General features: G+C 33.1%; 1 protein-coding gene across 1 annotated transcript in view; it reads left to right on the top strand.

Moving 5' to 3' along the window:
- CCDC172 (coiled-coil domain containing 172) overlaps positions 1 to 11,042 on the top strand; it is a 68,563-nt gene extending 57,521 nt beyond the window's left edge. The window contains exons 7-8 of the mRNA XM_028121722.2: positions 10,084 to 10,171; positions 11,007 to 11,042. Coding sequence (XP_027977523.1) covers positions 10,084 to 10,171; positions 11,007 to 11,042 — 124 coding nt within the window. The remainder of the gene's footprint in view (positions 1 to 10,083; positions 10,172 to 11,006) is intronic.
- The last annotated feature ends 5,194 nt before the right edge of the window (positions 11,043 to 16,236 follow it).

The following is a 16,236-nucleotide window of genomic DNA, read 5'->3' as shown; positions in this document are numbered from 1 at the left end:
TATCTAGCTGAATTCCTGGGACCAGACAAAACTAGGGTCTCCTACTTCTTCACCATCTTGGGCTCCTTCCACCTGTCTTTTAAATGCATTGGATCCCTAAAGGTTAATCACTGAATCTTCTTTCTTTATACTCTTTATGGGCTACCTCATAAGCTCTAATGGTTTTAGTTATCACATATAGATAATTTCCAAATATTTGTCCTAAATCCCTCTTTCCTAAGCTCCAGTCCTGAATTCCCAATAGTTTAATATAAAGATAGATCTGAAGTGATGTTGCCCTGATTAAATAAGCAAAAAAGCAAAAACAAAAATCTTATCCGAGGCTCACAGGTCTTGGCTAGGCCAAACCACCCTGAACACACCCAATCTCATCTAATCTCAGAAGCTAAGCAGGGTCGGGCCTGGTTAGTTAGTACTTGGGTGGGAGAATTCAAAGGTCTTCATAATCTGTGCCCTTCCACTATCTCCCTGCATTTTTATCACATACCCTAAACTACTAGTGCATCAGAATACTATTTATAGAATTCTAAATATGCCACAGGACCTCATACCTCTATCTTTCTTTCTTCTCCATGACCTAAAATCTAACTTAGTCCTTAAGGCCCAGCTCACATGTCATTTTTTATGGGTTTTGCTCAAATCTAAAAGGTAGCAGGCATCTTTGATGTATTTACAGAACTCATCATTCTCACCCCACCCGAATCCATTACCAAGTTTTACTGCTTTTGCCCGCAAAATATTTCCTGAATCCTTCCAATTCTCTCTCCCCATTGCTAACATCCTAGTTCTAGCCACCACCCTCTCTCACCTGGATCACAGTAACAATCTGTCTTCTTCTCCCCATTCCTCCACTTTTGCACCAGCCAATCCATTGTAAATTGAATCATATCATCAAAATCATTCAATGGCTTCATAACACACATAATAAAACTTAACGTCCTTAGTATGGCCCTGTCACAATATGGCCTCTGACCACCTCCCTTGATGTTATTTTTACCTGAGGGCCCCTCTTCACTCTGCTCCCTCAAGCACTCCAAGCTTTTTTCCACTTACAGGCCTCTTTCTCTGCCTTTCCTTCTCTTCAAATAATCTGTTAGCCCCTCTGTCTGCCTGTCTCCTACCTACATGGGTCATACCCTATCCTTTAGATCTCAATTGAAATGTTTCCCCAGAGAAGCCCTCCCTTACCCTGTGATCTAAATTTATTTTTATTTTTTTATTAACACTCTATATTTTTCCCTTTATAGCACAGATTCTATTTTGTACTTAAGTGTTTTATTTTGTTAGTGTCTGTCTCTGCCATGTGCTCAACAAGAGGAGAGATCCTGTCTACTTGGTTTACCATTGTATATTCATGGTCTAAGACATTGTTACAGAGCTTGGCATATAGTAGGTATTAAATAAATAAATGAATAAATGAATGTAATAAATCATGAAAGCTTTCCTCTACTGTTCCTTTCTCTGTGTTCATAAGAGAGTATGTTTATAATTCTATTATATCATTAGTCATATTCCATGATAGTTATTTGTGTCAATCGATCCCACTCAGCTGGGAATTCCCCCTACTTCTTGCTCATTTTTCTATCAGTCTCACATCTAGCACAGTCAAGGGCACATGGTGTTCAATAAATATTTGTTCCAGTGATTGAGTCTACATATAATTTTATTTTGACTACAAAGAAGATACAAGTCCTTCACATATGTTCAATGTTATTTGCAAAGATGTGGTATATTCTCACCACTGGGATAGCCCAATGGAATTCTTTTTCCACTCCTGATTTTTTATTCCATGTGGAAAAAGCTTTATAGGTATAATCCTCCCAGCCTTTCCCCCAAGACCCTCCTTTCTTTTTGGAAGGTGGGGAGGAGTGACCCAATCTGACTGGTGAGTTTGGAAGGGTAAACTGGAGCCCAACCCCTTTTCTTTCCCTATTTCTTTAGAAGCTGGCCTGCTTCAGAGAGTGTATGTTCCTCTCTGCTCCTCTATCCCTTAAGTTTTAAAGTGCTAGGAATCCATAAGAGAAAGCTTGTTGCATCCAATTGTGCCCGTAATGTGTGCATTAAGTTAGTCTAATTCTGGGGTTTAATATTAGTAAGCCCTTTGCTTGTAGATATAAGCCACATTGTCCAGTATCTGCTATATTCGTAGTAAATGTGGTATCTTCTGCTTTCCTTTTATTTCTCAACTGGGCAGGAAAAAAGACGGTTATATATTGGGCCCTTTCAAACTCCCAACACCTATTATTTTTGTATTATTGCCCAACACCAAGGTCACCAAAATACAGCTATTGATCATGACTTTTTATTTGCTCCAAATAGTGACATACCAGACAACTTGAAACATTTCAGTCATTTTCCTTACCCATGAAACTTCTTTCTAGAATGCTTTTACATTTTTTATAACCAGTATTTGTGCCTGTTTAATACAACAGGAAGTTTATTTCAGAAATAAAGCTGCAAAGTCAACAGCATGGGATTTTCCTTCTGAACATTTGAAGATAGTGTGGTTTTGTGAAGAGATATTTGCAATGGAAACTGCACAAAAGTTAATACTCACCTCCTACTGAGAGACTCTAAATGCATTTATATGAAGTAGTAAATCAGTGCTGTTGCCTTTTCAGTGAAAAAGTCAGTTAAGTTGGTTGTAGAGATCACACTGATGGTCCTTTGATTTATAGGAACGCATAAATACATGATGGTATTGAAACACTCCCAACCTCTCTAAAAGATACACAGATAAATATGTGTATTTACACACATTTACATTTTTTATTTTACCAAATGTATATAGGTGTTTTTAAATTATGAGACTAGGCTATGTTGACTGAATCCAAAATTCAAACACTATGAAAATGTAAAACATCAAAGTCTCCTCTCTTATTACCTTATTCCAGAAACCCCATGTAACCATTGTTAAAAGTTTGACATGTATCTTTTCAGAGTTTATATATCTGTGTGTGTGTGTGAGCACACATACGAGCTGTGTGTGTGTTTAGCATAGAATGGGATCAGACTTACTGGTCTGTAATTTGCTTTTTACTTAGCAAAATATTATAGACATTTCCCATGTTCGTTTGTGCTGATCAACTTCCTTCCCTTTTAATGCCGATGTAGGGAAATACCGTATTGATGTAGCCTTTTTCCCACTGATGGATATATGAGTTTCTAAATTTTCATAATTGAAAACATTTTATACATGTATCTTTAAATATTTGTGGGAGTGTTTCATAACATTATTTAGAACAAGCATTATTTAGTAGAGTAATAAGAATTGTTATCCCGGCTGCACTGAGGAAATAATGCCCAGGTACTTTGCAGTACTCTGTACTATCAACAAGAATGAACTCAAACTGGGTAAGTGTAATAAGATCTCAGCATTAAAGTTTCTGGAATATACTAGTCAAATGATATACCTGTAGCCAATCCATGCCATCTCTCTCTTTTTTTTAACATTTATAAAATATGAAAATCTCCATTTAATTCCAGGATTATTCTTAGCTATGTATTTTGTTGAATATTTCTGTTGACTCTGCATCTTTTCGAGTAAAACTTCATCATTTATTCACTAACAGAAGAGTCTCTATAGCATTGCTTATGTAGCCGTCAAGCTAATAGAGATCTCCTGTTTTGTGAATTCTTGGCACATACTATAGTTATTAAAACTTCTAAGTAAATACAAGGGAAATTTTGATGACAGAATCAACTGATTATTTTAAACATTATATTCTGATGTAAATGTGACTATTTGTAAATGTCCCTAAACTTTGAAATAATTTTGTTTATTGTAGAAGCCATGTGTAATGTTAAATTAATCATTTTCAGAAATCACTCATGTCTTTAATAGAAAACATTTTTTTTCCATTTTCATATGTTTACCTTTACAAACTACTCTTTTTGGTATGGGGGAGTAGGAAGATTAGAGGAAATATGTAGTTAAAGAAGATGCCTAATTCAGCTCACCCAGGATTTGAAATAATGGAATTGCTGGCAGGGCCCATCCCTCTTTTACCTCCTTCTAAGCAGGAAACACTAGCAAAAAGTAGAAAGAACTACTTATTAAACCTCTGGTGTGATTAAGGAAACCAAAAAGGATAAAATTAATACACTTAACATATAAGATTTAAAATTCCATGTGTCAAAGAAGTTCAGCATCATGGAATGATAAATGGGGAGAAATTTATAGTAGTTATGACAAACAAGGATAACAGCTTGTCAAATAATCAACTGATGAAAAATCAGTCAGAAGACACTAAAATCAATAGTGTCCATTCATGTATTTACCCACCAAACATGCATTGAATGCATATTTTGTATCTTACGTTATACAAGTTAGTAAAGATACCAAGACGAATAAGTCAAATGGTAAATCAGTTATACTGTTTATCTATTAAATGCAAATTAAAACCACTGAATATCATTTTTCTATCAAATTTTGAAAGACATTCTTAAATGGCCATATCAAAATTGGCAAGGGTGTGGTACAGAGATAATTCATACAAAGCTGAGGCAGTATACATTGCATATATTTCAAAGGCAATTTGATGTGCATAAATCACTGTAAGCATCTTAAAAATGTTTATGCCATTTAACCTAAAAATTACACTTACAAGCTCTATCGAAGGAAAATAATTCTAAGTACAGAGGAAACTTGATGCACAAAGGTGTTCATAGAAATGTTATTTATGGTAGAAAAAAATAGGAACAACTTAATTTCTATAACATACATGAATGATTAAGTTAATTCTGGGGTAGCCACTTGGATTACATATTTCTCTTATATAGTATTAATAGGCATATGTAATTAACAGAGGAAAATATAAGTGATAACATTAAGCAAAAGAAAAAAACTAGGAAGTAAAATTACATAATCACGATTATATGGAAACAAAAGACTATGATGAAATATACCTAAATGTCAATATCATTTGAGTTTGTGTACTAGAACTTTGGGTGAAATTTTTCCTTCTTTCCACTGAAATAGTATTTGTGTACAGCTCTGTAGCTAAAATGAGTATTCTTTAGTAAGTTCTTTTAATAAAATATACCTAAATTTAATTATCATTTGAGTCTGTGTACTAGGACTTTAGGTGAAATTTTTCCTTTTCTTTCTACTTAAATAGTACTTGTGTACAGTGCTGTAGCTAAAAAGTGTTCTTTCAGTAAAGGCTTTCTATAGCATTTAGAAGTAACTGGAAAAGATTGGAATGTGGCAGGAAATCATAAAAATACACGGGACATAAGTTTTGCAAGACTAACTAGCAGTATTGGCCCATCCTCATCATTATTTGATGATTCAGAGAAAGGTGACAATAACCAATGCAAACTGCTCTGAGTTACTGTGCAGTAGGTGAAGGAAGTCCTTCTTGACTCCTGTGGGCAATCAGTCTGTGCACTGAAGCATGATATCTGCTTACCATTATATAGCTTTGGCTAGCTGCAAATGTATTAATATTCATACCAGTATTATCTAGCCTCTTTTAAAGCTAGCAACAGCAAATTTTTTTTAAGTGCAGATCTAAATTCTACAGCTTGATTATATGCTGGATAGTGAAATACTTCCTATAATTCGCTCTAAATGCCCTCCTTAATTTCAGTAGTCTCTCATTCTCACGGTTAGCTCACTGAAAGGGAAAGTGGTCAACCGCCCAGTTCTGATGGCATGAAAAATGTTACAGAACCTGCACTTCATTTAAAATGAAAAGGAGGAGGAGCAAGAATGGATGGTATGGTGGAAGAAAGATCGCTACCACTTTATTCAAAAAGATAAATATATTCAAATGAAGCCTGAAGTACATTGTATAGCTCTCCATAGTACATTGTCATTCTCCATTTAACTTTCTACTTACTCTTTAAAAATATTCATTACAAGGCTTTTTATGCTTGTGTAAACATCTAATGCTCAAAATTAATAACTTGTTCTATTTTTCCTACTTGAGCATTCCTTCAGAATTCTTATTTACTATTAAATTCATAAAAGTTCAGAACACAATGAAGTTCACATATACAGGGTATTATTTCCTCTTCCATCCCTACAGTTATTATGTTTTTCTTCCCTAATTATGTGTAAGTTGTAAAGTGTAATAATATAATGAGCACCTGTGAACTAAACTAGACTTAAAACCAGTAACTTGCATTAGCCATGGGCTCCTCCTTTATTCCATACCCTTCCTTCCAGATGTAATTGCTGTCCTACATTGTGTTTCATTTTCTTGTGTATGTGTGACACTGCATTTAGTCCATTTCCCTATATGTAATTTTCTTTGTTACATTGTGATTTATTTAAATTTATGCCATATATTTATATATATGATCTGTCTGCATATTGGTTATTTTTGTTTATTTTTTAGTTTTGTAAAAATGGTATGATACTGTTTTGGATTGTTTCTAAGACTCATCCATGTTATTGAACGTAGATGTGTGAATATATCACAGTTTTTTTTTTCCTTTTAATGCACATTTGGATTGTTTCTAGTTTTCGTTTCCACAAACAATGCTCTTGTGATTATCCTGATACAACATGTGTAAGAGTTTAGGTTATATGCCTGGTAGAATTGGTGTGTAAAGGCATATGAATTTTGAACTTTACAAGGTAACAACAAACTATTTTCCAAAATGATTAAACCAGTTTCTATTTACTTTAGCAAATTATAAAAATTCCCATTGATCTCCATCTTCTTCAGTACTTTATTTTTAGACTTACTAAAACTCTTGCCAACCTCATGGATATAAGATGGTATTTTGTGGGCTAAATCTGTATTGCCCTGACTACCCATGAGATTGAGCTTCTTTCCATCTGTTTATAGATCGTGTGTTTCCTTTTCTGTAAAATGCCTCATAATTATTTTGCAACTGGGTTGTTTGGGTATTTGATTTTATTGATTTCTAGAAGTTTTTTATTTTTAGTTTTTTCATAATTCTGGATTTTGTTTGCTACACGTTAGAGATCTCTTCTCCCAATTTATGAAGCTTTTTGTTTTTGTTTTGTTTTTTGGAGTTCTTTATACTGTTATGCTTTAGTAGAGTTCCTACTTTTAATATGGTTGAAATTATCTGTCATTTCCTGTTATGGTTAGCATTTTTGTGCCTTAAGAACTCTTTACTTACCTAAGATCAGAAGGATATTGTTCTGTATTTTCTCTAATTATTTGTAAGGTTTGCCTTTCACATTTGTCTTTAGTTTATATGGCATTGATTTTGTTTATATGTACAACAAGATCTATTTTCATTTTTTTGCACATGGATAACCAGTTGTCCCAGCAACATTTATTGAATGGTGTCTTCTTCCTCTAGTGATCTACAATGTCACATCTTGTATTAAAAATAAAAATAATAATAATAGATCATGGATATAATTCATATTCTATTTTCTATTCTGTTTCATTGGTCAATTCGTTCATTACCACTCAGAACTACTAAATGCATACTATTCCATTTTAACTAGTTAATTACTGTTACTTTATAATGAGTCATGATACAAGGTGGGACACCCCCCTTTGTCTTTTTTTTGTCTTCTCAAGAGTATATTGTCTATACTTGGCCTTTTGCTTTTTACATACATTTCTGAATCAATTTATCATATCCATGAAAATCTGTTGTGATTTTGGTTACAGTTGCATTTATTATTGTAGTTACTTCTGAGAGACTTTATATCTTTATGAAACTGAGACTTCCCATCTATGAACTTAGGATATCTCCATTTGTCTTTTTAAATATCTTTCAATAAAACTTTATGATTTTCTGTTTATTGATCTTGCACATCTTTGATAAGTTTTAATTTTAGGTACTTTGTAGTTTTAGATGCTGTTGTAAACGGTGTGTTTATTTTAAATGACATGTTCTAATTGTTTATTGCTGGTGCATGAAAATATAACAGGTTTTTGTATGTTGACTTTATAGCCACTATCTTTGCTAAACTCTGTTTCTTAAAAGAATTATTATAGAGGATTTAAAGCACATACAAAGGTAAAAAAGAAAAATATAATGTATCATATGTACTTCATCATGCAACTTTAACAGTTATCAGTTTATGACCAATCTTGTTTCATCTGTATCTCTACTTGTTTTTCTCCTGTATTACTTGAAGCAAATCATATATATCATATAATTATTTTATTATGTCTCTTAAAAAATAAGAACTTTTAAAAAACATAACTAGAGTCCATTATTACACATAAAATAATTAACAGCAATTAACTGATACCATCAAATATCCAGTCAGTGTTCACATTTACAATTTATAGGTGTCATTTTTTTTGTCTGAATTAAGTTCAGATTAGGTCTATACATGATAATCAGCTGATAAGTCTTTTAAGTCTCTTTTATCTTGAATATCCCCCTCCTTTTTTTTTTAACTTGTAATTTATTTGTTGAGGAGATTAAATTTTTTATCCTGTAGAGTTTCCCTCGATTTGGATGTAGTTGATTATATTCCCATTGTAGGGTTAAACATGTTTGTTTGACTTATATATTTTTTGTAAATTGGTAATTGGTTCTAAAAACTTGATCAAATTTAGGTTGAATTTTTTTGGCAAAGCTATATCATAGATGGTGGTGTTTTTCCATCAGGAGGCCTAGTGCCTCTAGTTTTGGGGGTGTTAGTAGCCCTCAATGCTCAGTTCCTGGTGACTTTCCAATTATTTTTTATATTTTTTTCTGTGACCTAGACTAAATTATGCTTCAGAAGCAAACAACCCTAAGATGTCAGTGAATAATGAGTGTTTATTTCTTGCTCACACTACATGCATGTTCATTGGGAGTTAGCCACACTTGTCATCTTCATTCTGCAACCAAGTGTAAAGGAGTAGCCTCTATGGCATATAGTCATAGCCTTGTCAATATTTGGAATTCCTTATTTTTCATTTTAGCTATTCTGGTGGGTTTGTAATAACATTTCGTTGTGTTTTTCTTTTGTATTTCCTTGATAACTAATTAAGTTGAGCATCTTTTCCTATTTTTGTTAGCCATTGTATATCTTTTGATCTGGCAGAGGTTTGTGTGTTTGGGGAGGGTATGCCCATTTTCCACTGTGTTGTCTTTTTCTTACTGACTTGTAGTTCTTCGTGTATTATGGACATAATCTATTGTTTATTGTCTCTGCTGACTTATTTATGGTGGCTTGCCTTCTTGCGTGCTTGGTGATCTCATGATTGTGAGCTCATGGTTTCCTCTTGATCTGTGTGAAGCCTGTAGGTCTAAATATGTTAAACTTTCCTTCAGAGAGGATTTTCTTTTGCTTCTGCTAGCATACAGGGAATGCCACTGACCTAGAACCCCTTTCAGACTTTCCTTAAGGGTTGGAGCTCAACAGAGGTGCAAGTCTTCACCTTGTGGCTGGCCCAATTGGCTTACGTTTGTGAGATCAGTGTTGCTCCCTCAGGGCAGCCTCATCTGCCTTGCTGCCCTAGCTCTCTACCTCTCCAGCCACATTTCATGGCTTTCGCTTAAGTTTTTCTTTTTGGAAGGAATATTAGCCCTAATGCTAGAAATAGAAGACCATTTTTTCACTATTTTTTTACATTAAGTATAGACATAAAATACTTTTTTAAATTTATGAATATTCAAAGGATTAAAGACTTAATTGGAAGAAAGAAATATTGATGTTGCTTTCTCACTCTAAAATTAAAATATATTTTAATTGCATATGTGTACTATAAAGTTAATGTTTAATTTTAGTTCAAGAAGAAATCTCAGAGGTCATTTTTTCCTGTAATTAAAATTTTTCAGGTGAAGTTTAGAGAGGCTAAATGATTTAGCCAAAGTTTTTCAGCTTGTTAGTGGCTAAGACTAAAACAGAGCTCTTCAGACAGTACTATATTTTTCCCCACTAAACTATGTTGCTCTTTTAATTAATCTAAAATTGTCTTATTTATTTAGTCTGCCTTATTTTCTTTATGGAAGTTTTGTACTTCTTCAGAATTTTATACAGTCTTTATAGAAGTATAGAGAATTAAAATTTCTTTCCAAATTCTTTAGTGTTAAAATTCTGATGATAGAAGCTACAAATCTGCCACTATCCATATAATAAAAAAATTATTATAAAAGCTTATTGCTGAACTCATAGGGTGAATTTTTCCTTTAAAACAGACTTAAAAAAGAATTAGAACTTTATAAGGAAGATGACATACAAAGTGCTTGTGAAGCTCTCCAAACAGAAATAGAAGTTTTGGAGTTGGTAAGCCACCACTGATTCTTTAACTTCTGTTCAGCATTATTTTCCCTACTGGCAAGAATGGGTTTGTTGGGATACATATCACTGAACTAGTGGTTTGCCCTTCACATGGATTTTCACTAGATACAAAAAAATAAAACAGCAACAATGAACAAAACTAAGGTCAGGATATAAATCCCTGAAGTGTTTTGAGTTCCTGGAGAGTTAGGTGCTACATAAAGCAAATTATATTCAAAGAGAATATGTACAATTTCAAACTAAGTTAAAAAAAAAATCCAAACCTGACCTCCCAACATTCTCTTGACTGAAACAGTTATTAGAGGATTAATGCACTGAAGGAGTTTAACTATCATAATGCTTAAAAGCTTTTTGTTTTTGATAGGCATAAATTATACTTTTATTATGTTTGATCCTAAAACTTTCTTATTACAGATTTTTATGATCTCAAGAACTTTGGATTCAATTATTGGAAACTTATTTTCGGATTGTGTGGGAGCACTTTAAATTGCTTTTAACCTCTTACTTTGGTTGTTTATAAAATGAATGCAGTATTTGCCACGCTCCATTTTAATGGAAGACATATATAGCTAGCTTTAAAACATGTTAAAATGTAATTTTAATTTAGTACATTACATTTTGTTTCAGTTTATTTTCTGTAAACATTTCTTGTTTAAAATGTCCCAATTACTTATGTCAGGATTTATATTTTTTATAAAAACTTTCAAAGGTAAAATTTAAAAATGCCCAGTTATTGTGTTAAATTTACATGAACTTTATGGAATTCCTTCATTAGGAATTTAATTTTCCTCATGAATAACTACTATATTTTTCTTTTCAGACATTGGCACAGAAAGATCTTCAGGAAAACAAATAACTTGTGGAGAGTTGACCAAAGCTATCCAAGGTTTGATGAAAGTATCTTAGAATCAAATCTTTGTGATAGATACACGAACGATACCCATTACAACAGATTTTTGTGGAAAATGTGAAGTCCAGAATGTTCAAAGTTGTTATCTAGAATTGGTATATTAGCACTTTAAAAATGTCATTTTTTTCTCTTGTTACTTGCTGGAACTTTAAAGCTCCTTATGGTGTTTGATTTTGTTTCTAAAGGAAGAAGAAAGGACAGGTAGATACTGTGTTTTCCGGCTTCTTATCTCCCCTGACCCTTAAGCTGATCTGTACTTTCTGATGTTCATTTTTTGTTGCAGTTTACCTTGGGTCCAATCAAACCCTGGGAGAGAGAAATGATCAGATTATTGACCCAGTTTTGTCCCTGCCATTTTCACCAACAAAGATGTTCACTTCATTTTAATCCTTCTCTCATCAGTAAGATGTCTGTTGACAGAGGTCCTAGGAGGCCTTTCATCTGCAAAAGCCAGTTTTCTCTTCTTTTCTCTAGATGTGTCTGTGGAGTTAAGTCTGGGGCACCTGAGGTCTTCACCAGTCTTTGTGCCTGGCCGTTTTCTTCCTGATGCCAATGTTGGTAGAATGAAATGAGTCATCCACTTGGGGACGTACATAATCCCCTGAGGGGCCTCAGGATTCATTTTCACTGAAACATGGCAACTAAAACTCATGTTTGTATCAAACTTGGTATTTCCACCAAATTTGCAACATCATGTAGCTTTCTGTGGTTCGCCATACTGTCTAGGAAGATAGGTGTATTTTCACTAGTTTCTATAAAAGTGTATTGAAAATGTCCAACAAGGCCCTAAATTGTGGGTGTGAGGAAGGAAACAAAACTTGTTTGGGGATATATTTCAAAGTACTGAGTACAAAATGTTAGAATCATGTTTTATTTTGTGGTTAGAGTTGAATGAGTTTAACATCAACTATGAAATGTTTACATACATCTTCCCTCTACTGATAAGGTGGTCTAGTTTCAGAGCAAGGCTTATTTTGGTATAGCTTTCTATATGTGTTGTTTTACACTCTTATTTTGTAAAAATTAGTAAAGTTAAAACTCTCCTTTGAGATGTGTAGCAATTGCCATCTGTTTAAATAATTTGCATTTTCAGAAGTGATTTCTTATTTTGATTCCTTAAATATTTGATAGTAAATTACTTTTGCCTAAGAAGAAAAAAATTAATGGTACCAGGGAATTACATTCTATTTTATATGCAAATATAGAGTAGGAAATGGTTATTGGAATTAGTCATGACTTCAGTTCTGTCTTATTTTAGTCCATTTATCTAAATTCTAAGTCTCATGAATATCTACTTATTAAATGTGTATTATATTATTAATATGCAGTTTGAGTTTACACATAAAGCCTTTTTCAATTACCAGTAATTTTTGTTCGTTTTTGGTTTTGTAGCTAAATATTAATGTGAACTACAGATCTGCCGCATATTTGCATAACTGACATGCAATGACATGTATGCAGAATAAACTCTTTACAGATACAACTATCTTTTCATATGTATATCATATAGGATATCAGGATTAAATATTCAGTAATGGAATCAGGATTCATATGAACTGAATTTGAGAAAAAAATGGAAGATTTGGTATTTTCATTATTTTAAAATGCATATTTTAAAATTTTAATTTTCAAACAATCAAATATATGATTATTTTAGCACTACATGGTAGAGTGATATAAAGCACTACCCATGTGATACCAAGTCAAAATAACTGGGACTACTAGAATCAATGTAATCAAAGGAACAGGTTCACTGGACAAAGGAAATAAAACAATCAATAGAAATCACAGTGTACGAAACTAAAGTGCACTATCAATGTAATATATCAGCAGTAGATTTGGGCTGTTTTTAGTTTTTTTTAAGACCATATTCATAAACCTCTTAAGTGGGAAAAATAACTGAAATTTCTGGGTAAAATGTGTCTCATACTGACTATAATTATTTGGGAAGCAAGACTTTGGCTATACAGAAGGACAGTTTTTAAATGAATACTCATTCATTAAGCAAATAATTCACTAAATTTTCCTTATACTTAGTTATAGCCAAGGCTTAAACCAATCCAGAGTAAGAGTGCTCCAAGGTTCTGGGCACACCACCATATTTCTTTATTGTGACAGAAGTTCTTCCAGAAGCAACTTTCTAATTCTCAGCTCTCTGTTGGGGATAATATGAGGATGTATATAGGTAGTTTGCTGCGTATTTTTCCTGTTGATTAATGGCTTTATTTGGCTAGGGGAAAAACAGCAACACAGTTATACGATGTGGAGTGTGACCACTAGACTAGAAATTCCTTTCTTCCTTCCCTGGCTTGATTATTGAAATGGAAGGAAAAATCAAAGAAAAGGAAAAGCTTTAAGGTATATACAGTCAATAAGATTTCTATACTACTCATTGTTTTGTCAATAGTAGTGTTTTCTCTTGTAAAAGAAACAAAAATTGAGGAGTACTTTGTCTGCCTGTCTTTTTTCTCCTTGAACCCTGAAAAACCATGATGAGATTGTTAAAAGTCCAAGATAAGGTTGAAGTCATAGAATTATAATGAATTGAAATCTAGAAATGTCTTAAAAGAGAGGCAATTGGGATTGGTAATTTATTGTGGAGTGGAAATTATGCTGTGAAAAATCTACTGAGTCTCTCACCAGAAGGGTAGTTTAGCTGGCTGGCTGCAGATGGACTGATAGCTTGCATGGGACAAGCCCTGTTCTAAGTGTACACTGAGGACAAAGTCCCTTTCTATTTCATACCAATCAATCATACATAACTGTGTCACATTATTATGAATAAGTCATTTATTTGCAGTCCAGAAAACAGTAGCAGTTCAGTGACATGATTGGAAATAAATATGATATGATTTTTAATCCTGGGTGTACAAGGGTAAGGTGTTCTGTCATTCAAATATTTATTTATAGCATAACATTTGAAATTTGAAGTTGTTCGATGCTCTAAAAAATATTTTAATATTTGAAACAGATCTTTTTTAGGTCAACTTTTATGTTTCTTCTTGACTCCTCTTCTCTCCTTTGTCATCCTGAAAAACTGAAGTGAAGCAAATACATTTGCCTTTCAGAGTCTAGTTCAGAACATTTTCTGTCAAGGGAATGTTTTTTCAGGATGTGAACTAAAAAAATGAAAAATAGTTTTTGTCATTAGCCTGAAGCAGGGATTAAGTCTTGGAGTTTTGAGGCCCTTTTATCTTAAGACAACAGATTTTTTTTTTTTTAATGGAAGAGCAGGGTAGATGAAGTTATCTTTGAAAATGTTGGAGCTAAGAATGTACAGTTAGCTGCATTTATACTTTCTAAACATTACATTTTCCAGTTAAGTAAGTTTTTGCTTGGCCTGCTAATGATCTAACCATCATGCCTCAAGAAGCTTTAATTTTTTATTTATTTTACTGACATTTGGCCAAAAGACAATATTGAGACAACACTGACTAATATATAAAGGAAATAATGTAATCATTCTCCCTGTTCAATAAGGGAGTATGGGAATTTCATTTGTTTATTTGTTGTTGTTCACTAAACTGATGGTCACATTTATTAAACATGAGGAAACATTTTGCAGGGTAATGCTAGTTGTAAGAACATATTTACTTTGACTGGAGGAAAAAAAAGGAAGCATTACAAAGATAGCCATGACTGATGGTAAAATGCTCTCCTAGCTGCTGCTGTGAAAAGTATCAAGAGCAAAGCTGTCAGAACTGAAAGCCTATTTAAACAACTGCTTTTGATACATAGCACATTTATCTTTAAAAGACCTTTATGAAATTGACAGCACCAGAATTCAAATGTCTGGGAAAATAAAGAGTAAGTAAAAATGTGAAATTAATAACAATGACTGATATAAGTAGCTATGCAAACCAAGGCCCATAGAGGGGAGAGAAATGATTTTCTTTCTTTCTTACAACCAGAAAAGCTATACTACTCTATTAATTCTAAGTTAATTATTTTCATACTTGTAATAAATTGTCATCCTAATTAGTTGGTAAATAAAATCTTGTTAAAATAAAATCCTCTTAATCTACATTTAATAGACGCAAATACAATTACTAATGAATATTTCTGGATATGGCTTTGTGATTGCTGAGAGAAAGTATTTGCAAATTCAAATCACCATTAAATGGGGTGGTTGTTGATAGTTTTTGTGGACTTTAGAGAAGGAAACTTCTGGTTGGGAATGGGTGACATGGGAGTAATCCTAAGGTCAGTGTAATGTCAGCTTTAAACTCTGTTGTCAGTTAAAATTTGTAAAATATCAAGGTTATATTTATAAAAACAATTTACCCCCAATAAAATCAAAGCTCTTTATTGAGATTCTAGTTGGAGTCTGAGCATAGATCCCAGTGTTTACAGGAAGAACTGAGATTTTGATTGATGATCTGATTTGTGTGAGGTCACAGAGGGCAGTGCGTTCCTTTATTTACAATTTAATTGCTTGGGCTTCAGTTCCAACAACCTTAAAAATACATTGCTTTTGAAAATTTGCTTATAAAATCTTACACAACAGGTAAATATTAGAAGATAAGAGAAATTTGAGAATCATTTAAATCACCCTTTTGGTACCAGAAAACATTGATTAATCAGAATCAGTACATGTAAATCATTAACTAAGAATATCTTTTACTCTCCATGAGAAGGAAAGGGCAAATCAGTACAAAACAGACTCAAGTATTATTGAAAATTCACCTCTTGGGTATCTCTTGAAATTAATATCTATTCATCCCACTTTATTACACTTTCTACAGATGTATTTTTTTCGGTGTTACCCTGAAGGTCATTGATAATTTAAGGTGATAACCTAAGGGATGGCACCTTCTTAAAATATCAAATAATGAGAGTTATATTCATTTTTCAGTACTTGCTAAGGCAGGATTGTGAACTAATAGAAAACTTCCAGAAAGATCAACATATAAAAGAATCTCTGATTAACCTGAAATTAGTACTCTTGTTCATTTCTTTCTGTTCCCCTTCTATTCCATCCCCTTCCTTCCATCTATTCTTTCTTCCTTCCTTCCTTCCACCTATCCATCCATCCTGGCTACTTCTCAGAATTCATATCATGCCACTGTCCTTGAAAATTCCTCTCCAACCACACTGGTTTTCTGCTCTCTAAATAGACCAGACTCGCTCTGGCCTTGGG

This window comes from Eumetopias jubatus, unplaced genomic scaffold, assembly GCF_037043125.1.
Source record: "Eumetopias jubatus isolate StellerSeaLion01/CBP00866 unplaced genomic scaffold, mEumJub1_p1.0 scaffold_17, whole genome shotgun sequence".
Taxonomy (NCBI): domain Eukaryota; kingdom Metazoa; phylum Chordata; class Mammalia; order Carnivora; family Otariidae; genus Eumetopias; species Eumetopias jubatus.
This window is presented reverse-complemented; position numbering and strand designations above follow the sequence as displayed.